Here is a 23,663-nt window from a genome sequence, read left to right on the forward strand (position 1 = left end):
TAATATAGGCTATAGGAAGACTAGCCCTCAGGACAAAGGGGCAAACATTCCTATTTGAATAAAACCTGCCACTGCCCGTGAAGGAATGCAGCTAAAAGCTTCTGTAGCTTCCAACTTGGAATGTAATATGCTTACTGCCATTTTATTAGGAACATCTGTAAACCTTCTTCTGTATTAATGGAGTTATTTAATCAGATAATTATGTGTCAGCGTTCCTGAGCAAAAAAATCATGCAGATACAGGGTTTGAGTTTTGGTTAATGTCCACATAAAACATCAGAAGAAGGGAAAGTGTGATCTCTGTGACTTTGTTCATGGCGTGATTGTTGTTACCAGATGGGCTGGTTTGAGTGTGAACAGTATCAAAGTGAATGGTGGGTGTATAATCTGTTAACACTGTTTTTTTTTTTTGAGAAAGAGAGGGAAAAAAAATAGACTTAAGGGAAACAGCTTATAATATGAAAGCTATAATATGTGTTGGATATTTATGCCGTACACCATAATGTGCTCGAGCACTACAAATAATAATACCTGGACATCTGATACATGTGGACATAAGTAATCAAAAATATCCTGTTAAAAAAGCTCAATTATATGAGTCTGGGTCGCTGTTTACAAAATAACAGTATTTGATTATTGCATATTTTGACGAGGAAGTTGAACCGTCAGTGTAAGACAATTAGATTATACAGGACCCAGTGGCAGAAATGGAGAGAGCTCCTGTACAGTAAGCACATGTGGATAGCCCGAGGATAAAGGTTCTTCGACAGTGTTATTTCAGCCTTACAGCCACATTCTTTACAACCTTTCAACACTATATGGTTTACACACAGTATCAAGAGCTACAACACACACAAGGGGGATAAATACATCATTTATTAATGAAATGGGTTACATGAAATGTGTACTGACCAAACGGAAGCAGGGGAAAAAATGCTCTGCTTTTTTACAATGTAAAATGAACTGCAGAGATTGAGCAATGCAGCAAAATTTCTCACATATTTATTGCATGCTTGACAATGTTAATTCTGTATATATATGAAGTAAACTGATCAATCCTTTAGTGTTTACACTATGCCTCCATTATCTAGTGCTAAACAAAGTGACTGGACTTGTGCTGTAACATCAAAGACATTTTAACAGTCCTAAAGAGATCTTCAGATTAGGTAGGATAGACATAATTAGTGTTGTTGCACAGAAAGAACATCACAACTGTCATCATTCCTCAGGATCCGGAGAATCATAGCCCAAACGACTAGCCGAGGGGAAATGAGCCCAGAAGGTTCTGGCCAGCTCGTCGATTTTTTCATAGCCAGCATGATTGCGCAGCTCTTCGATCCAGCCGAAAAAGTCTGAAGAGGTCAGTGCCCAGTTTGGCATGTCCCGCTTTTCCCTGGACCCAACTAAGAATCAATCAGACAGTTAGCCATCGATAACTAATGATAACTGTTCAAAAGAATAAGCAAAACTATGTTATAGTTTTTTTTTTTTCTGATTTCATTATCATTTCAGTACAAAATGCAAATGTTACAGAGAAATATTTAGATGTGAGAAAAGGAAGCAGCAGTTACAGTTGAGGTAGGGTGGGGTGATGTGGGGGGAAGCAGGTGTGTGTGGAGGAAGAAGCAGCAGGTGTGACAGTCAGATTGCAGGATGCTCAGTAAAATGTAGAAGCTACTTTCCTTATAAAAATGCACAAATTGTGCCTGAAACAAAGTGTCGCCAAAGGCTCGTCTCACCAAATATTGACTTTGTTTCACCATTTACTGTTTACTGGACTTTATAGACTTCTTTATGTAGAAAAATGTCATGTCATGTGAGTGAGCATGTGCCAATGTGCTATTATTAACATGCATTTTATCACTATTTCTGAAATCATATTTATGTAATAAATGTATCTTTTATGCTGTACTGTGTGATTATTACCCGAGTTGTTGGGTTTGGGTATGTACTGTACTGTAATTGTAACAAATTTTTTTCCCTCTAATAAACTTTGTGCCTGTTGAATATGGTGAAACGTTCAATATTGCATATTATTATTGTTTAGACTTTACAGAGTTGAACAAATCACACAGTACATTGTTAGGGAGATTCATACATTTTATAGTGAATGCTTACCTTGGCTTTCTTCAGCACCTGAAATGACAAGATTTAAACCAGAGTGAATACAATCAGCTTAAACAAAATAAGCTTTGGCTGGATGATCCTAGCTCAGATAACAGGACTCAAAAATACCTTTTCTTATTTCCACATGCTAGATTTTTAATAAAGATTTACTGAAATTATTAATAAAATATAATATTTATTTATATAATTTGTAATATAGCAATTTATTAAAGCTGCTGTGAATGCCATAGTAGAAAATTCATGTTTTATGAAGATTTGGCTCTGGTGTTATGGTCAGTGAAGTTATAGCCTATGATTTTGAAAGCATTGATTTCATTGGTTATCCGGTGGAATATAAAGACCTAATTCAGAATTTGGACACATTTCTGTTCCGAAAAATCATTATATTATAAGGGAAGGGGAAATATCCTTAGTGAATATTTTTGTATCATGCATTATCACTGTCCTTTATGTAATACATGTATTTAGAGAAATAATAAACTGATTTGTTTACTAATTTATTTACCGCAAATATTCTCTCCCACAAGCTTAATTTTTAACCACTTAATTTAACCTGCATGAGAACAAAATTTTTTTCCTTGATCTGTTACTTTCTCCGGTTATTTCTTTTTTTATTTGCTTTTAGCTTTCTTCCCCCTCCTTCATCTATTACTTGCCTACTTTTATTTTACTCTCTCTCTTTCTCGCTCTCTCCGTTGGGCTAATTCTTACAGTCTAATTTTATTTTCATCATCATCATCATCCTCCTCCTCCTCCAGTATGTAACAGCACAAAAAAGTAAAAATGAAAAACAACTGGTGTCCCCAAGGACTGAAGAAGAAAATCTCTTTTCTATTTTTGTTCTACTGAAACTTTTCTTTTTCTAGTTTGAGCTTCAGAGAGAGGACTATTTCCGGTTGGAGTTATGATATATACTGTATAGATTTTAATTTTGAAACTAGGAAAGTGATGAAGAATGAGACACCCATCAATGTAAAAGCACAAATATGATGTGTGATAACAGGCTTCCTACACGTCTCTAAAAATACAATGTATGAAAAATCAATCTTGTTTTTAGTCAGGATTTTTTTTTTGAAGAAAAGAAGACTAGAAGCCTATAGAGTAGAGAAGCCCAGTTTTTACAGATGACATGTCACTGTGTAGCTGTCAAACAATGGGTACATCCTTTATTATTTAAATATGAATTGTTTGAAAATATATAGGTTGCTTACCTGAAAAGCAGAAGACCGCGAGTGCAAGCACACACAGGACTGGCCAGAAGCGAGGCATGGTCACTTTGCTTTAAATAAAGTATGTTCTTGATGGCAATTCCTTTTTCTTCTCTTAAACATAAATGTGACACAACCATACTATATCATATTGGTTTTCTCCAATACATCAGCTTTAGCATAATGATTTTTATTGTAGGAAACCAAATCAAGATAAATGAAAAGTGGTGAGCTGCATAAACAGTGATATCTGAATCATCATAAAATGTATAAATATATTAATAATTGCAGCTGTTTGTAATTGCAGCTGTTTGTGAGATTACCTTTTGCCAACTTATTCCACTCCTGTATCTCTTGGTGTGTTCCTGAAGGAATTACTCTTTTACTCAAGACTGAGGGCTGGAATACTTGTATAGCTTGTATTTCACATGTCCTCTTTATATGTCATACCTAGATACCATTAGGTCATTCTGCCTTGTTAATGTTTGTAGTGAGATCTCACATATCAGCGTGGTGTCTGGCTCAAAGCTTGGTTAGTGAAATGCAATCAATATTTCAAAAACAATGCCCTGGAACCTAGGCTGATTAAAAAGAAGATTAAAACCGAACAAAGTACAGTATGCTTTAACACAATAAAATGTAGAACTTGAAATGTTAGAGGAAGTGACAGTTCAGCACCGATGTGCTTGTAGTACAGTAATTCATCCTTGTTTTTAATGTAACCACAAATACAAAAGGACGTGTGTGACAGATGCACAAAGTGTTTAGATTTGATACACCATGTGCATGACTAAACCTAACAAACCTAACAGGATGAGTTTTCTATGTAGGCTCATAAATGTGAGAGCTCTCTGCAAATTTATGAATAATTTAAAACAAGTAGGACAGAGAAAGAGTGTGTGTGAACAATATGATGCTCACTGTAATGTGTTGAACTTTGAACTGCAATGCTTTTGGAATTCTCAGCCCTGAACACAGCTGGCTACATGCAATGTCAAGAGATTACAAAAACTTGTTTGGTCTGTAATATTTCTCTAAGAAAATAATTCATTATTGATTTAGTCCCAGCTTTTGCTTGATTAACATGGTTTTGGATCAGTACAGCAGTCTCCATTCTTACACTACACCACCCTAATTCATAACTGTATCATCTGCAAATGAATTAGCAAAATGGATCTTTATTCTGCCTTTAGATAATAAAAGAAACAGATTTTTTGCACAAAATGCATTCAAATGCTATTAATTACTATTTAACAATTCCTCACATTATGGATATCAGGAAACACTAATTTCACAGACTAACTCTTGACCCTTTGGTCATAATCCTTTATGGTGGAAGTGAGTGAAATCAGAATGTAATAGCACCAAACCCATTAACAATCATGTCGGCAAGTCATGCACTAAAAGCTCATCCTTAAAAAAATATATAAAAGAACCCGTAATAATACCCGACTACTATTTTTATTTCTCCATATACAGTAATCCCCTGCTACACTAAGGCACACTTATCCCAGCATTTCATTAATGCTTGGATACCATTAAGGTAGAACATTTTCTTAATATGTCAGAGCCATGTTCTGTATATCTGTTTCACGTCTGAAATGCTGGCCTCCCAGGAACTCCTTTAATGGCTCCGTTCCACAAACCTCCACAAACCAAATTACAGTAAATGAAACCCAGTGAACTACATAAAGCACGATATCATAATCCGCATAAAAATAAGGAACAATTAATTGCTGCTGTTGGTAAGATTATCTGCAGCACCTTATTACACTCCTGAGTCTGGTGTGTTTCTTGAGGTGTTGCTGTTCTTTAGCCCAACACCCTAACAGGGAACAGATTGAGGGCAGGAATGTTCTGTTTGCATTTCACATGTCCTCCCTATACAGTATGTAGTGCCTCCATAGCTCCAGGTTATAGTGCCTTCTTACTGTTTGGAGTGAGATCTCACACATCAGCATGCTGGCTAGCTCTGAGATTCTTGTGTGAAATGAAGCCTTTCATAATTTGAAGAAAAAGAAAAGAAAAACAGCTTTTAAAACACAACATGTTAAAAACTTAAAGTGACAGTTCCCTTCTGTTACACTAGAATGTTTACAAAAACCAGCCATAATGTTAAAACCAGACATGACAGACGTGAATAGCACTGATAATTTAATTATACCACTTGTTAAGGGGTGGGATATATTAGGTAGCAAGTGAACAGTCACAGTTCCTAAAGTTGTTGTGTTCAAAGCAGGGAAAGAGTAAGCATCTGAGAGACTTTGTCAAGAGAAAATTTTGTAATGGCTAGAGGACTGGGTCAGAGTATCTCGAAAACTGCAGCTCTTGTGGGGGTGTTCTCGGTTTTCAGTGGTTGGTACATACCAGAAGTGGGCCATAGAAGAACAGCCAGTGAACCGGTGGCAGGGTCATGGGCTCCCAAGGCTCATTGATCCACGTGGAGAACGAAAGCTAGTCTGCCTGGTCCGATCCCACAGAAGAGCTACTGTAGCACAAATTGCTGAAAAAGATGATAGAAGGCTTTGATAGAAAGGTGTCACACTTCATGGCGTATGGGGCTACGTAGGTGTAGACCAATCAGAGTGCCCATGCTGACGCCTATCCATTGCCAAAAGCGCCTACAGTGGGCATGTGAGTATCTGCACTGGACCACAGCACAATGGAGGAAGCACTGGAGAATCAATATTTATTTTACAACCTGTGGATGACAGGTATTGACTTGGACTCCAAAGTCCCCAGATCTCAATCCAATCAAGCATCTGTGGGATGTACTGAACAAGCAAGTTGAATGTATGGAGACTCCACCGCACAACCTGTAAGTCAATGGGTCAGGGCTGTTTTAATGGCGCAAGGGGGATCTACACAATATTAGATAGGTCATATGGATGATTGCCGTATTGCATTTGCTATAATTGAGTGTTATATCTAAAAATGTATGATGCACTTGACGGATGCACAAATTTGACATCTAACAAACACACTGTTATTAAGATATCTGTAAATGGAGTCTCCAATGTCAACACTTTAAATAAATAAAGCCAAAGTTTTGCGGTTACAGTGGAACCTTGGATTACGAACATAAATCGTTCCAGAAGCAGGCTCGTATTTCAAAACACTTGTAAACCAAATTAAATTTTCCCGAAAATCAAAATAATGGAAACTCAAATGATTCGTTTCACAGCCCAAAAAAAAGAAATTCATAAACATAATTAACACAAAACATTAAGCAAAAATAAAATAATATAACCTGCACTTTACCTTTAAAAAAAGTAAAAATAAATTTCCAACAGATAAGTGTTTCCATTTGGGCACACAGGCTGTGTATGTAAATCTAAAGTATCTTCCCTCTCCCCCTTCTCCTCTTAAACAGTTACCCTTCCTCCACTTTTTTCACACACATGCGCACACAACGGAAACAATGTTTTATCGGAAAAATAAACAAGAAATCTCTCTAATGACACTCGATTGAGTGACACACTAACAGAATACTGCTGTAAAGTAAAAATAAAACAAATTAACCTGCACTTTACCTTTGAAAAAAATTGCGACAGAGCAGTGTTTCTGTGTAAAGCAGAGAAAGTGTTTGTGTCTGTGTGTCTGTGAAGGCGAAAGTAGGAGGGGTCTGTGTGTGTGTGTGTATGGTGCACACATGGTGTCAAAGCGGAGAGAGAAAATGGATTTTTAACCTCTCTAATGAGACTTGCTTTTGCTTCACATGTGCGCTGTACACTCACGCATACAGACACAAAATAAAATATGTTTTACGCACGCACACATGGTCACAGTGTTATAGTAAACAGTACATGCGTGCACGGATGTTGATAATACCTGTAAGAGACGAGCACTAAGACCCAGCAAGGGGAGACAATTACCCACAATTCCGCAGTCAAAACAAGAATCGCATGCGTGATACATGATACTCGGTACTCGTAAACCAAGACTTGTTTCTTTTCAAAATTTATTAAAAATCTGCTCGTCTTGCAGAACACATTTGCAAACCGCGTTACTCGCAATCCAAGGTTTCACTGATAAAAAAAAAGAGGCTGGTGTGAGTAAGCAACTGTTTAGATATGCCACACCACATGCTGTACTAAACCTATTTGTACTTTGGCAAATTGCTGAGCTAGAAGAGAAATAAAACACTTGAACCTTTAATGTGACAAAAAAATCATTTTGTGCTGTTAAAGGCCAATTATTATTTATTTTCCTATATCCGCATGCCCATCATGTTTTAATCTTTAGTTAGTGCAAATAGCCATCTTTACCCTTTTTGAATAAATCAGCATCAGCTCAAAAAACTTTAGGCCTGAAGCTAATTAAATCAACATGTTTTCCATTCCTACACATTGATTAGATCGGTTTTAACATTACAGACTTTTATACCCTTCCGTAACAATCTGTAACAACTCACTTGAACTAATGTTACATTTTAAATGATCTACAGTATAATGGCTGCGACATTTAGGTCTTTTCACTTATCACAATTATTTCATTGTTCAACACTGACTCGATGAAAGCTACAATATAAAATTTTACATGTTTTTTGTTGCAAATTTCGTACTTGCATAAATAGTAAAATAGCATGTCAAACTATAACGTTCCAAAAAGAATCTAAAATATTAGTGTGTGTGTGTTTCATATGTCGCTTGCTTAACACGTATTGAACTCTGAACTGCAATGCTTTTAGGATCCTCATGGATGGGTAAAACAGTTTACTACAGCTTGTTTGGTCTGTAATATTTGATCATATATATGTATACTTTGATCACAGTTAGCAGTCACTCGATTCAGTTTAATTCAATTAAAATAAATAAAATTATTTGTATAGAGCTTTTGACAATTGTCATTGTGGCAAAGTATCTTTAAACAATCAAAAGAAAATTATGGAAATGGAAGTCCTCTGTCACCACACGCATCCCAAGCAAACACAACACAGTGCATTCATGTGACAACATCTTAAAGCAGAAGCAAGGCACCAGGATAAGTTAAACAGGTCCAGAGGGCAGAGGGGGTCTGGATCACTGGCAGCTCAGGAGCAACATGTATAGCTCGAGAGAAAAAGAGAGGGAGAGAGAAAGAGAGAAGCGAAGGGAGCAGAAGAGAAGGAGAGATAACAGTTGTAATGTATAAGGTGAATGTATATTTAGTGCAGAGTGCAACAAGGGACTCCGGTAGGACTAACTATGATAGCATAACTAAAAGGGAGAGCCAGAAGAAAGCACGGACATGAGGGATTCCTGAGACGTAAGGCGACCGATCACTTCACAATCAACAAACCTGAATGATCAATAAGAGTGGGGAGGACTGCATCTAAACATACCAGTTCACCATAATACTCTACGTCCAGAGTCCTCAAGGTCTGCTCCTTTACCTAAGGCAAATCTATTTACAAAAATGCTTGGCTTAATGAATAGGTTTTTAGCCTGGACTTTAACACTGAGACTGTGTCTGAGTCCCGAACATTAATTGGAAGGCTATTCCATAACTTTGGGGATTTGTAAAAAAAAGCTCTGCCCCCAGCTGTAGTTTTCATAATACCCAGTACAGACAAGCCGCCTGCATCCTTTGATCGAAGTAGGCGTGGCGGATCACTCAGACACTAGCAGTTCACTCAGATAATGCAGCGCAAGATCATTTAATGCTTTATATGTCAAAAGTAGTATTTTAAAATCAATACGAAATTTCACAGGGAGCCAATGAAGTGAAGATAAGATAGGTGTGATGTGCTCATATCTTCTGGTTCTAGTGAGGACTCTCGCTGCTGCATTCCGGACTAGCTGAAGCTTGTTTATGCACCTAGTTAAACAACCAGACAGTTAAACAATAGTCCAAATTAGAGGTAATAAAAGCATAAACAAATTTTTCTGCATCATTTAGTGACAATATATTTCTTATGTTGGCGATATTTCTGAGATGAAAGAATGTAATTCTGTTTATATTATCTACCTGAGCTTCATATAAAAGACTGGAATCTATAATTATACCGAGGTCTTTTACTGTTGCATCTGATGGATCAGAAAAGCCATCCAAAGTTACAGTGCAATCAAAAAGCTTTCTCCTGGGTGCATGCGGTCCTATGAATAGAACTTCTGTCTTGTCAGGATTAAGTAGAAGGAAGTTAATTAACATCTAGTCTCTTAATGTATGCCCTTCACACATTGCTTAACTTTTTTAAGCTTGTTTTTCTATGTAGATATGAACATAGCTGCTGCTCTACTATCTTTTTCAGAATCTTAGAAATAAAGGGGAGGTTTGATAGTAGGTTTGATTCAGCCTGTAGTTGGACAGCTGACAGAGGTTGAGGTCAGGGTTTTTTTTTAAGTGGTTTAATAACTGCTAATTTAAAAGATTTCGGGACATACCGACTGCTGGGTGAAAAAATTCTTATTTTCAACAGGGGTTGCGTTATTGCTGGTACTACTTGCTTAAGAAAACTCAATGTCTATACTCCTTTTTGTGTATACAGGGGGAGTCGCAGGGGACTGAACAGGGTATACTGTACACACACACGCATGCTCCTTCACACACTGTGTGCAATTTGAAAACTCCAATTAGCTTTTAAACTGTGGAAGGAAACCAGAGTACCCTTAGGAAACCCACTAAGCACGGGGAGAACATGCAAACTCCATGCGCACAGTCCTGAGGCAGGAATCGAACCCGGACCCTAGAGGTGGCAAGACGACAGTGCTAACCACTACTGTAAGCTGCCATTCCGTTATCACAGTTAGCAAGATTAATTATTTAGTCTATAAATAAATGAATTAAAAAAACATTATTGGTAATGAGTGATGTGCATTAGACTTTATTCAGATTTAATTATGGCTTTTGCCTGGAGAACCAGGTTTTAAATCAATACAGCAGTCTCCATACTTACACTACAGCAGCCCTGATTCAACACAGTGTCACAGTGTGTTGCAACTTAACTAGCAAAATTAATATTTATGTCCCCATTTTAGATGATACACAAAACAGTTCTTACAAACACATTGAAAAAAAAATAAAAACGCTATTAGTTGCTATTCAAATATTCCTCACATTAAGGAAACTAAAAATAGGCATCACACAGTTATGTCTAATCCTCCACTGTAAAATCCTCGTTATTTGGGGCAGAAAAATCTTTTGGTCCAGACAGAAACCTGTGGATTAAAGCATGCTAAACTGAATGTGAATGACACGATAATGAGACACTCTGCTAGACAATCGGTCATCAACTGGCAGACAGAAGAGTATGAATATAGAATTTACTGTAGTACATGAGTAATTATATAGTATAAATACCGTAGCAGAGGGAGGATGTGACAAACAGGTCTTAGGTCACTGACAACTGTTTTTTAAACATCAGCCAGCTCAGCATCTGTAGCATGTCCTCTGCATTATGTGCAAATACATTACCGTACTGTACAGCATATGGCAAAATGTTTTTGGACACTATCACAACCTGTTGCAACAAATGCTGGGATCATGTAAATGTAAAAAATGTCTTGTATGACGTAGTGTTACAATTTTCCTTCATTTGGGATTAAGAGGATCTAACATGATCCAGAATGACAATGCCTGTTTAAAGAACCTTCATTTTCTGTTAGGATTCATGTGAGCAGCGTTCACAGAGCACTGACCTCAGCCACTTTTAGAACGAACTGGAGAGCTGGCTACATCACATAACCTTTTTCGTCCAACATAAGTGCCTGATCTCACTAATTCCAGGAAGCCTCACAGCAACACTATAAAATTTATCGGGGAATCTTCCCAGAGGGGTGGAGAGGTTACTAAATATGACATGATATACAATAAGGTACATTTGATCAAGAAACACCAACTTTGTATATTATATAGTGTGTATAGATTATTGTAATGAAGGTAAATTATTGAACCAGAGACAATTTACATGGTAAAGTTTTCTTTTTTTTTTTTCCATTTTATTTACCCCCTCTGGTCCGATTGATCAACTGACAACATGACAAACGAACAATAATGATACTTAAGAATACACGAACAGTCAAGTATTCTCCCTGTTTTAGCTCTAAGACAAATGTATCAGATCATCAATAATTAATACTTAAAGCTTGAAAGGCAAGAATTGTCTTCTTTTAGTCATTAAGGATGTGTACCTGGACCTGTGTAAGATTTCTTGAACTAATCCCTTTATCCTTGATTTGATCTGACCTCTGGTCTGTAGGGAAGGTTATGCAAAACAGCCTAAGGCTTTTAAATATACAGAACTGTCCAAAAGTCACTGCTCATTTCTTTATATTTTGCTTTTAAAGAATCAGACTTACTTGTTTATGTTTTTTAATGTAGCTTTAAGGAACAATTCTCCAGACTTCCTGAAGGCATTTTTTGGATATCATTTTTTATCCAGTCCCTGTACCTGATCAGGCCGGTGATGAGTATACCGGTGATGCCGAATGGTTAAAATAGACAAGAGGGGAAATAAGGTTTGCTGCATAAACAACCAAATTTTTTAAGGCATTTTGCAGCCTGGGACAGTAAACATTTGTTCCTGCGGCTTTAATGTAATGTGATTTGATTTAATATGAAGAAATGAGAGGAGGCTCAAGACTTGCACAGTGCTGTATTTGATTACGGCATCAATGATAAATTCCTTATTGTTATTTTGCAAAATGTTTATTTAAACAAAATGTATTTCAGTTTCCAACATATAACGGTCATTGTTACAGTGCTTAGAAAATTCCTGCTAAATGCACCTTAGGCTCTTGTTTAAATAGACACAGATTTAAATAGCAATGCTCTTACATTCAAACAAACACTTTTAAAAAGCTGGGGAATTAAACAGGTGTATAGAATAAGCGCTCTTGTAATTCTACAAGATACCCATACAGATATAGTACGACTCAGGCTATTGCCGATTGTGGGTGTGAATAATGAGGGTTGTTACACTTAACCAGTGTGTGGCACATTTGGTTGAGCATCTGACATTCATCTCATCTCATAAACAAGACCTCCCTCCTACGAGTCCATGAAGCCATGTGTCTATGTGTCCAGCAGGGGGCAGACAGTTCCTGCGTATCACATATGGACAATTTATTTTTTGGCAACACATGAAGCAACCCTATTCCACACTGCCATGTGAAGAGGCTCAAAATATTCCCTATTGTACCATCAAATCATAATATTCATAAAAAATAAAATAAAACAAAATAAAAGTCTACTTCTTGTGAACTTCAGTCTTGTTTGCTTTGTAAAACCTGAATTGAAACTACGGCAAACGGGAAAATGGTACCCCTCCTATCATTTCTCAACACTTAAACGGAAAGATTATTACCAGAGAGTTTCCAAAATATTTCAAGGAAGTAAACAGGAAATGACAACAATTTTAAAAATACGGGACGATGCCACTGCCCAGCTGCTTGTGTTGGCACTCTGTTCCCCACTTGCTGGTAAAAACTGACCACCAAGAGGAACAGTAAGGAGGCTCGGCTCAGTGTGAGGTCTAATTAGGTTCTCAAGGCTCATTTTTGGCTGGAAGGTCACTGCAGGGGTTTAACAAGGTAGAGCTTGTCTCCGTGCGCACTGGTAAAAATGGGTGCTTTCTTGTAGTGCTCGACGAGCTCGTCCATGGTGTTGAAACGCCGCTGCCCGATGCAGTACACACCCTCGCAGCACTGCACCTTGAAGTGCTTGTTCTTGCCTGACGCCTTCAAGGAGATGGAAAAATCGCTCGGCTGAAGAAAGAGAGACAGACAAAAATTGGCACGTGAGCATTACGATGTAAGTGAACTTTGACCCTTTCTTAAAAACTTCTAATACATATCCAGTCTAGGAAAGTGTCTCTCAAGTTAAAAGCTATATGCTCAGTTTGAGTAGTTCATTATGAATATGTTTTATGATTCCCTGCTCCAGAATTACTGTTAAACAGAAAAGAGCAACAACCAAACAACCTGGCTATTCAGTGAAAATTTAAGAACCACTAAGTGTTGACCACTAATTCCCTCATGTACTCACAGAGGACTCGCTGTCCCGCACTAGGAAGTCTCCCTCGACTCCCCTCTCATTTAGTGTGCATTCAGCCTGGTGCCGTGTCACGCTGCCATAGTACCACTCCATCCCGGCAAATCTGCCCGTGTGCGCGGGGCCTGCATGCTGCAAAGTATGGGCGCTGAAACTGCTGGCGCCCCCACCTTCTTTCAGCACCGTCACATAGTTTTTGGGCACGAGGCCCACTTGGCCTTGACTGTTTTTACACTTCCACCACTCGGGGTCATTCTCGGGCTTCTCCAGCACCTCCATGATTTCTCCTTTTTCAAAGTTCAGCTCTTCCTCCGTGGCTGAGCTGAAGGGGTAAAGCGTCTGCACCTTTTGCAATCCTCGTGAGTACTGCCCGTCACCCATACCCGCTTCGTCCTCATCCTCTTCCTCATCCTCCTCTTCCTGGACGTAGTTGGAGGGGAACCAGCCTGACCGGCCGTCATTGCAGCGTCCGCGCCACCAGCCGTCACTGCATTTCTCCAGCACCAGCAGACGCGCGCCTTTCGCCAGGCTCAGTTCGTCGTCACGCTCCGCCGTGTATGCGAACTTGGCCACTGCCGCGGTGTGCAACTCGTATATTTGCTCTGCTCCAGCGCCGATGCCGTTCGGTGGGCACTCGGCGTCGGCGCTCGGCTTCCGCTTAGTCTTACCGAGACCTGCAAAGATATTACATTCGTAAGTCTATTTAAAAAAAAACTATAGAATTGATACATAGAACAGAGTCTAGGACTAGGAATATATGACTAAATTCTTAAAAAAGATATTTTGAGGCTCTCTTAATAAAATTACTTTATATATCTACTTTTAAAATCACGAAAATATTTTACCCCATCAATCTCAATGATTGGGCAACTGAAGACACAGGTAACGGTCTTATAAAGCAGCATGAGTCGTTCATAAAGCTGGTTGTGGTTGGCAGACATATTGTTTGAATAGTATTTCAGAAGCAGCACACATTATATTAGCCTTCAGTAATCCTAGTTGTTAGCATTTGAATAATTACAGGGAAGAGCTGGTTGGAGGATGGAAATTGGCAATCCTCATGAATGCATTAGTTGTACTTCCAGATATCTAAAACCTAGCTAACTGGTAATGAAAAAGATAATCTGACAGTCACAAATTGAGTCTGTAGTGGGCTCGATCTCATTGTTACTGTGCAAAGCACACAGCAGCACTTTTTACTGCCAGGCTCTCATAAAGAAATGCACACCATGACGAGCTCTATTCATAACCAGCACACAGAAAAGAAAAACTAAAAAAAAAAAACAGAAAAAAAAAACCTTTGACATTCGGTCTGTGTGAATGTAGGATGTGAGTTCTTTCGCGTACACATGCAGCAGAGCGTCAAAGTGATGCCTTCCTGTGGAAATGGCAGCGGGTAACCCAAGCCTTTTATGTGCAAACGTCACATCTCTCATCCCACTAACCACAACACACAATCTATCTTTATCAACAAGCTCCAATTCAGTGGCAACGCCACGCTTCCATGTGTGTACGCAGCAAAGACAGAGTGAGGTCTAGTTCACAAAAACGATATACTGTGTAGACATTTTATAATAATAATAATAATAATACCTCTAAAGCCTAGATTCGATTCTGCAACAGGTTTTCTTTGATTGCTTATTCAGAAATTGCTAAATCATTTAACAAAGAAAATTTATATTTAAATAATAATCTGAACCACCTAGATCATGTAAGATACTTCACACACAAATTCATGAATCTTTTCTAACTGACTCAAATGACTGATCATTATTTACAGATTCATATTAAATGACTGACTAGTGATCTCTGATTATTATTTCCTGTCTCACCATTCACTTAATTTAATTAGCTAATTAAAAGTAATTGATTTATCAATAACTGATTGCTGATCTTTACCTGATTATTGATTGATTACAAGCTCATTGCCTGATGACTAACTTTGAATGACTATTCAATGACTGATCACCAACTTCCAATCATTAATCACAGGCTTGTTACTGATGGATTATTGATCATTGACTGATCACTGAATCGTCATTGGCTTATAATTGCCTCACCAATAACTCATTACTAATCATTTACTTATCAATGACTGATCACTAATGATTGATCATTATTTCGTTACTTGTAATTACATTGACTTGTAATTGACTGAAATGATTACTGATCACCGACTCATCACTGACTGACCACTAACTTCTAAAAAATATTCATTGATTTATCACCGACTTCTCATTGATCATTGATATATAACTGACCAGCCAATAACTGATTCCTGATCTTTGACTGATCAACTCAATGAACGATCGTTGTTCTCTGATCATTATTCACTGACTTATAATTCACACTTGATCACTGACTGATCAAAACCTTATGAGTAATGACTGATAACCGATCTACGACCATTGGCATCACTGTCTCATAATTTCTCATCACTGGCTCATCCCTCACTGATCATTGACTTCAATTATTCAGTTTAATCAGTGACATCAATTACTTATCATCAATTGATCAATTAATTGAAAAACATTGACAATGACTATAAATTGGGCATACAAATGTATTTCTGGATGCATAAGCACTCTGTGCACTTATTATTTTAAAAGTCTGATCTTGGTCACAATTTTTTTACATATGAGGGAGTAGAGTGGCTTACACACATTTAGTCGATATGGTATAGCTGTTTGGTCAGCCATTTCTGCTTGTGTATGTTCAGTAAACAGGTTTGATTATATATTGCTTACTCCACTCATGCATCTATATACAAAACATTTATTTCAATTATTTTTTTATTGTCATCGTTGTCATTATTGTTATTATTACAAATGCTTTTTAAAAGCAATCTTCAGAACAAAGTCGTATGTTATGCAAAACCCCTCATGTCGAATCAGGGGTCAACAATGATCTTTTGACAGGCAACTAAAATAGAAGCTTTAAAGAGCCATGAGTCATGAAGGTCGCTATTTTCCGTAGAAATGGTTCACATGAAAGCGCAACAGAAGATGACTCACAAAATGAACGAGCAAATGCGCCTCAATGCCGCTCGAGGATGTCAGGGCACAGGCCTGATCTAATTTATTCTAGATAACTGGGATGTCAAGATCTGTAATAGCAGAACGCTAAATGGTGCAGCTGTGCCATGAAGAATAAATACATATGCTATAACAAGGGCATTCTTTTCACTTTACGGTCATGCTTTAGATTCCCTGTAAAATGACAGCATTTAATGGTTTACTTAACATGAACAATATACTTCAACATTAATACATTCATTCACTTAAGCAAGTAAGAGTTATATTAGCTGATGCTTTAAAAAAATAAAATGAAAGAAGCCACTAATCTATAGGTGCTGCAGTGAATAAATCCAACATGTACAGCTGGAAACCAAAGTTTAGTTAATTAATTTTTTTTTGTTTGTTTGTTTTGTTTGTTTGTTCGTTAAACCCAACGTTATATTGCGCTGTTGTAGCTTATCCACTTTATGGCGTGATATTCTGTGATTTCTGCTCACTACAGCTGTAAAATGCATGTTTTTCGTTGCAAGATTCTCGTTTTCGGTTTTACACCATTCTGTTCAAACTTTACAGAAACTCTATGTTGTGCTGCATAAAAGTCTTAGATGATCAGTTTCTAAAAGAGTCAAGCCACCCTGTCTAATACCAATCCCATGATGAAAGCCAGTGAGAACTCATTTTCCTTCCAATATTATATTTGCTGTGAATATTATCAGCTACATCTGCATGATTTTACCAGGTCTCTAGTCTTGAGAATTAGTTCTTCAGGCTTTATGAAGCACTTTTCTGGGTCTCACTTTTAGTCCAGTCCCTGTTTTTGTTTGTTAGCCACACACTTACCTATAAACCATTCAAAAGTTAAGCAAACCTTTCCCCTTTACACAAACCAGGGAGAAACCTGTTCAAGAGAGTGAACACCAGGAAAGCAGCAGGACCAGACGGCATCTCAGGCCGTATTCTCAAAGCCTGCGCAGACCAGCTAGCACCTGTGTTCACTGAGATATTTAACATCTCTTTATCTCAGTCGGTGATCCCCACATGCTTCAAAGAGTCCATTATTGTTCCTGTCCCAAAGAAACCTCATCCTGCTACCCTCAATGATTATCGCCCTGTAGCCCTCACCTCAGTAGTGATGAAGTGCTTTGAACGCCTGGTCAGAGACTTCATCATCTCTTCACTACCAGACACACTCGACCCACTACAGTTTGCTTATCGTCCAAACCGTTCCACGGACGATGCAATCTCTCATCTCCTCCATACATCTCTCACTCACCTGGACACTCGGAGGGGGAATTATGTGAAAATGCTCTTCATCGACTACAGTTCTGCATTTAATACCATAATTCCCTCCACACTTACCACCATGCTGGAGCACCTGGGACTCAGCTCATCTATATGTCAGTGGATCTCCAACTTCCTAACTGGCAGACCACAGGCAGTAAGGATGGGCGGACATGTCTCAGCCTCCCTCACTCTCAGCACTGGAGCCCCCCAGGGTTGTGTTCTGAGCCCCCTGCTGTACTCTCTGTACACCCACGACTGCGTGGCCACTACCAGCTCCACCACCATCATCAAGTTTGCTGACGACACTGTTGTGGTGGGCCTGATCACGAACAACGATGAGACGGCCTACCTGGAGGAGGTTGGAAATCTGGAGAACTGGTGCCAGAGAAACAATCTCCTCCTGAACGTCAGTAAGACAAAGGAGCTGATAGTGGACTTTAGTACAAAGCAGGTGAGGAACTACCAGACCCCCGTCATCAACAGGAGCCCAGTGGAGAGAGTGGACAGCTTCAGATACCTCGGTGTTCACATCACGCAGGACCTGGCATGGTCCTGTCACATCAACACCGTGGTAAAAAAGGCCCGACAGCGTCTCTACCACCTCAGACGCTTGAGAGACTTTAGACTGCCCTCCAAGGTGCTCAGGAACTTCTACTCCTGCACCATCGAGAGCATCCTGACGGGAAATATCACGACCTGGTTCGGGAACAGCACCATGCAGGACAGACGAGCTCTACAGAGGGTGGTGCGATCAGCTGAGCGCATCATCCGCATCGAGCTCCCTGACCTGCAATCGATTTACAGCAAGCGGTGCTTGACCAAGGCCAGGAAGATCGTGAAGGACCTCAGCCACCCCAATAACGGACTGTTTACTCTGTTGCGGTCTGGGAAGCGATTCCGCTCCTTGAAGGCCAACACAGAGAGACTGAGGAGGAGCTTCTTCCCGCAGGCGATAAGGTCTCTCAACCACAACCACACCACTATGCAGAACTACACAATATTTTCATAATTGGTCAAATCTATCAATCTTCTTACATCCATGAACACTATGGACAATTACACGCTCACCTTCCTTCATATATACACTACATGTCGTACGTTACATCCTGGACCATTGCACAAAGACACTTTAATAACCTTGCACACCTACCTTCACAACTACACTACATTTTACAGTTTTACATTTACATCCTGGACCAGTGCACAAAGACACTTTAATAACCTCTGCACTAAGACACTTTGCTCTATGCATATTTGCACACACCGTACAGTATATTTCAAATTGCACAGTATATTTCTATTTTGTACATCATATTTCTATTTTTATTTCTAGTTCTATTTTTTTTTCCTAGCACATTTCTATTTTTATTTTTAGTTCTATTTTTCCTAGTTTAATTTAATTTTTTAATTTAATTTCTATCGTATTTCTTTTATTCATATTTATTACTAATTTGTAAAATTTAACTCTTTTTTAGGGTCAATGGCAGTCGTATAATGCATTTCACTACATTTCATACTGTGTATGTTTGTGTATGTGACAAATAAAATTTGAATTTGAATTTGAATTTGAAACTGTGACAGATGATGAGATGATATGCAGACCTTAGCATGCTGGTGATGCTACATGAAACGGACGAAAGGGGAAATTAAATTGCTGTCGAGGTTGTTACATAGGCAACCAATTTTTACACTGTATCATAAAGCACTTTGCAGCGTATCGTTTGTTTATGTTTCCTAAATTGTGTCTACACACAGGAAGGAATATGTGGCTCAAGACTTTTCCGCAGATTTACAGATGTACCTATTAAAATGGATGGTGAGTGATGTACATGTCCTTTTATGCAAAAAAATAGTTCATCCCATTATTAGGACTAAGCAAGTATGCATTAAAAATTGGTGATAAAGTCCATATTTCTAAAATAAATTGCACATGTACTTTATAACATAGGAAAATAAAAAGCAAATATTCAAATTAAAACACAGGCCTTGGTGGCATCAACCAAATCCCTAAAATGTCTGGGGATGGAACGCACAGTCTGAAATTTTTTGTGCTGCATCCCTCCTTTCACTGTACGCCACCATCTCGGCACAAGAACAATAGAATTCCACACTTTATAGCACGCTGCGCTCGAACAGTCAAGCAGTCGGCCATCTTTTATTATGTTGCATGTGCAGCCTCTCGCGGTCGATGCCTGTACTGTTGATGTAGGAAATATGAAATACTATTAATTTAGAGACTGTTATTATTATGACTTCAGTGATTCCAAAAGTTCTTTATGCCCTTGAATTAATTAAATCCTTTCCACATTTTGAATCACAGGATTTGCAAACAGGTGAGGATGAGAGCAGGCCGTATGAAGTAAGCTGATATGCTATAAACATCATTTAATTATGCACCAAGACTCTTCAGAGGTACTAAAACCTCACCTGGAGCCCTGTGCATGTCTTGTGTTTTGTGTCTCTGGTTCCATGCAACCTAATATTAACAGATGATCGTCAGAGGGTTGTGTGGCATCTCTCTTTTGCATTATTAGTATTTTTTTGCTTAGCTAGGTTAAGTGTTTTGTTTTAAACTAGACTAGGGCTGACAATTCCTCGAGTAACTCGAGTAATTTGAAGCTTCTTTTAATTAATTTTAAAAGCTTGCGTTATGTTTTTGTGCAGTTATTTGTTTGGCGTGACACTTCCGGATGCAAACCGCCAGTAAACACAGACGAAGAACCGCTTACGTCACCCACAAGGCAGGAGGAGAGCCAACAGTTAGCTGTGTATTGATTTGAGAAAGCGTTTTGTTGCAGGTGGCAAAATGGAAAAGAGCGATAAAAATATCAGCGAGCCAAGAGAAAAAGAAAGGAGCAAGAGAAAACGACAGAAATTGTCAGTAAAGGCTTATGTTATGCCTGAGATGTGAGAAACTTTCAGTCCTGAAAGTTAAGTTGTACAACTTAGTGTTTTTATATAATTATTTATTTCACTGTGTGCCTTAGTTTTTTTGATGCTTTAAGTCATTTGAAGTACCTTGTTTTTGTTTTTGCATTTAAGAAAAGGCTTTCAAATAAGAATGTATGTCGCTGTAATGCACTTAATTCATCCCAGTCAACTTTAAGCTATTCCTTGTATTGTGAATAATGACGATGTATATTTTTAATAAAATGCTGAACGTATTCAAAAAATAAAAGTAGATTTTTCTTTTTTTTTAAAAAAAGCAACAAAAAAAAAAGTACATTTTATCCGATTACTCGATTACATTTTTGCTAGAATACTCGATTACCAAAATATTCAATAACTACGGCCCTAAACTAGCATTTTGTTCTTTCTAAATATTTATGCCAATATACTCACTGGTGTGGTTATCGGAAATGGTCATTTAATTTAATTTTACAGTGGGTTATTGGCACATTTTTAACAAGCAACAAAAACAGGATTTATCCTCAGGCATGAGTCATGAAGGTCACTACATTCCAAACAGTTCTTGTGAAAATAAAGCAGAAGTTGACCCTTGACTCACTGATGCTACTGTACATCCTGTGCATACTGTATGTTAGTCAGAGAAAACACTGGGAAATCCCTAAAGCTACAACTCTCCGCTAGCCCAGAAGACTTCAGGCATGAGAGCTTCATAGCATGCCATAAATCATTTTCCATATCCATGAAGCAGGCCCTCAAACATAGCACTGATTTAAGCATCCATGAAATTCTTGTGTTAGGCTTTACACCATTGAAACACAAATTTGTTTTGCAATGTCTTTTGGAGTAATGGCATCCATCCACCATTAGTAGAACCTGTGCCAAGGCTATAAAAGCTGATCTGCTACAGTAACTCATGGTGGCTGAACGCTGAACATGATGTCAATGAATGACCTCATATGTTGTCATTTTGTTTCATACCTAATTCGTGATCTAACTTTTAAAATAACTAAAAAAATAGTTTACATTTATTATGAACACTTAAAACAATTAAATGGGTGAGTTATGGTGTCTAGCATAGTGTTTACAATATAATAGCTATATAATAACTCTTACAAAGATTTAATTAGGATTTATCATTTAACTAAGTTAAAAAAAAAAAAAAAAAGATTTCAATCGATTTAATAAAGCCATCTCTGTTGCAAAGATGCATGAATATCATTGTATGTTTTGAAACTTATAGTACAATTTAAAATCAATAAAAAGAAATGGTTCGCATGAAAGCACAGCAGAAGATGACTCACAACATGACGGAGCAAAGGCGTCTCATTGCTGCTCCAGGACGTCAGGGCACAGGTCTGATCTAATTTGTTCTAGATAACCGAGATGTCAAGATCTGTAATAGCAGATCGGGGAACTAAATGGGGCAGCTGTGCCATAAAGAATAAATATGCTGTAACATGGTCATTACTTCCACTTTACAGTCCTGCTTTACATAAGATTCCCTTAACGGACACCATTTAATGGTTTATTTAACATAAACAATGAATGTACTTTAACATTAATACATTAATTCACAAAGTAAGTAAGAGTTCTATGTTGCTGGCGTTTTTCTTTTGAATATTAATCAAATAATAAGTAGGTACATTAACTAGTGTTCTTACTTATCAGTGAGTAAATCTAATCCCACAGTGCTTGTGGCTAAATAATGAGCTCCAATATTTACACTTGGAAACCAGGGTTCAGTTATAAACACTTTGGAACAGGTTGTAATTATGCTTTTATCCTAATGAGACACTTGAAACTTGAGAAAATGATCCCTGGTCTTGAAAATGATGGTCTTTTTTTATTTTATTTTTTTATGTACAACTGTCTCTACTGTAGCTAATGGAGTTAAACCCAACGTCATAGTGTACTGTCGTAGCTTATTCAACTCACGGCTTGATATTCTTATCTAATCCCGTGAGAAACAGGTGCAGATGATGAGAGATGATCAGGTCAGTGATTAGTACAGTGTATTGGTGATGCTGAATGCTGATTGGAATGGACAAGAGGGGAAATGAGGTTACTGATGAGGTTGTTACATAACCAACCATTGTATCTTAAGGCACTTTTCAGTCTGTAGAAGTAGAACCGTATATTTTGCACTGTATGTACAGGTGACACACTGGAAAATCCCTTAAGATCCTAAGATCTCCGTGATCCTGTAGGACTTCAGGCATGAAAACTTCATAGCATTCCATAAACATTCTTTTGTTTCTCGTCAAAGACATAGCACTTAGTTGTGACATTAGCGTGTCAGACACCAACATCAAAACACAAATTTGTTTTGCAATGTCTTTTGGAGTAGTGGTATCCATCCATGTGTACAATCTGGGGCCAAGGTTAAAAAAGCTGATCTAGTATATTATAGTAGCTGAATGCTGAAGATGATGTTAATGATTTTTTTTCTACTTTCATAATTTTATTATTGCACCAAAGTTTTGTTTTAATCTTTAAACTACTTATGAAAATGGGCAAAAAAGGAGCAGTACATGCTTCAGAAATATAAATGTGTGTATTATTTATTATTATTTTAATGATAATTACTTGGATGAGTTATGGGGTTATAACTTTTTGGTTGTAGCAATTACTAACTGACAAAAACATTTAAATTTGATAACAGGCTCTCGAACCCGGACGCTGGAGGTGCAAGGCAACAGTGCTAACCACTAAGACGGCACAATGTTTGCTAAACAAACATTTACAAAAATAAATATACTTGGACAGGTAATGGTAACTATAGAAATGTACCAGCTCTGTGTAGTGTCTTAGGCAGGCACATGGCAAGACAATGCCAAGATGATTGCATATTATTGTATGTTTTTGAGTTAATTGTATAATTTCTGATCCAAAAAGACATTGCATTTGTTTAATTAATTTCTAACTGTTCTGGTTACATAAAATAAACAAACGATTTCTTTGTTCAAAATGGAAACTTATGGCAATCTCATACAGTATGTTGAGAAATGAAGCTTTAACGGAATCTGAGTTCAGTGTAATCTGACGGATTTAAATACTTAAATTACATGTTTACAACTAGGGGTGTGACGAGACGCTTTTCCCACGAGACGAGACTGGGTTCACAAGAACGAGACAAGACGAGACTT

General features: G+C 37.9%; 2 protein-coding genes across 4 annotated transcripts in view; both read right to left on the bottom strand.

Annotated features, from left to right (window-relative positions):
* Positions 1-564: 564 nt before the first annotated feature.
* otos2 (otospiralin 2) lies at positions 565-11,540 on the bottom strand. The gene is made up of 5 exons (XM_053498408.1): positions 10,616-11,540; positions 3,658-5,837; positions 3,338-3,448; positions 2,118-2,135; positions 565-1,402 (listed from the first exon to the last, which is right to left on the bottom strand). The coding sequence occupies exons 3-5, from the start codon at positions 3,393-3,395 to the stop codon at positions 1,218-1,220; spliced, it is 261 nt and encodes an 86-aa protein (XP_053354383.1). The 5' UTR covers positions 3,396-3,448; positions 3,658-5,837; positions 10,616-11,540; the 3' UTR covers positions 565-1,217.
* A 187-nt stretch (positions 11,541-11,727) lies between these two features.
* The window catches only part of nck2b (NCK adaptor protein 2b), a 54,814-nt gene continuing 42,878 nt past the window's right edge, over positions 11,728-23,663 (bottom strand). Inside the window, exons 3-4 of one of the 3 annotated variants that reach the window (XM_053498407.1) lie at positions 13,301-13,980; positions 11,728-13,020 (exon numbers count right to left, since the gene is read on the bottom strand). In XM_053498407.1, the coding sequence (XP_053354382.1) occupies positions 12,826-13,020; positions 13,301-13,980 (875 nt within the window). In that variant the 3' untranslated portion in view covers positions 11,728-12,825. The remainder of the gene's footprint in view (positions 13,021-13,300; positions 13,981-23,663) is intronic. The other 2 variants (XM_053498406.1, XM_053498405.1) reach the window with 2 other exon arrangements.

Source organism: Clarias gariepinus, chromosome 6 (genome assembly GCF_024256425.1).
Source record: "Clarias gariepinus isolate MV-2021 ecotype Netherlands chromosome 6, CGAR_prim_01v2, whole genome shotgun sequence".
Taxonomy (NCBI): Eukaryota; Metazoa; Chordata; class Actinopteri; order Siluriformes; family Clariidae; genus Clarias; species Clarias gariepinus.

Bases quoted from the DNA above. Each gene is read 5' to 3' on its own strand.
- otos2 (XM_053498408.1), bottom strand. From the start codon at position 3,395: ATGCCTCGCTTCTGGCCAGTCCTGTGTGTGCTTGCACTCGCGGTCTTC.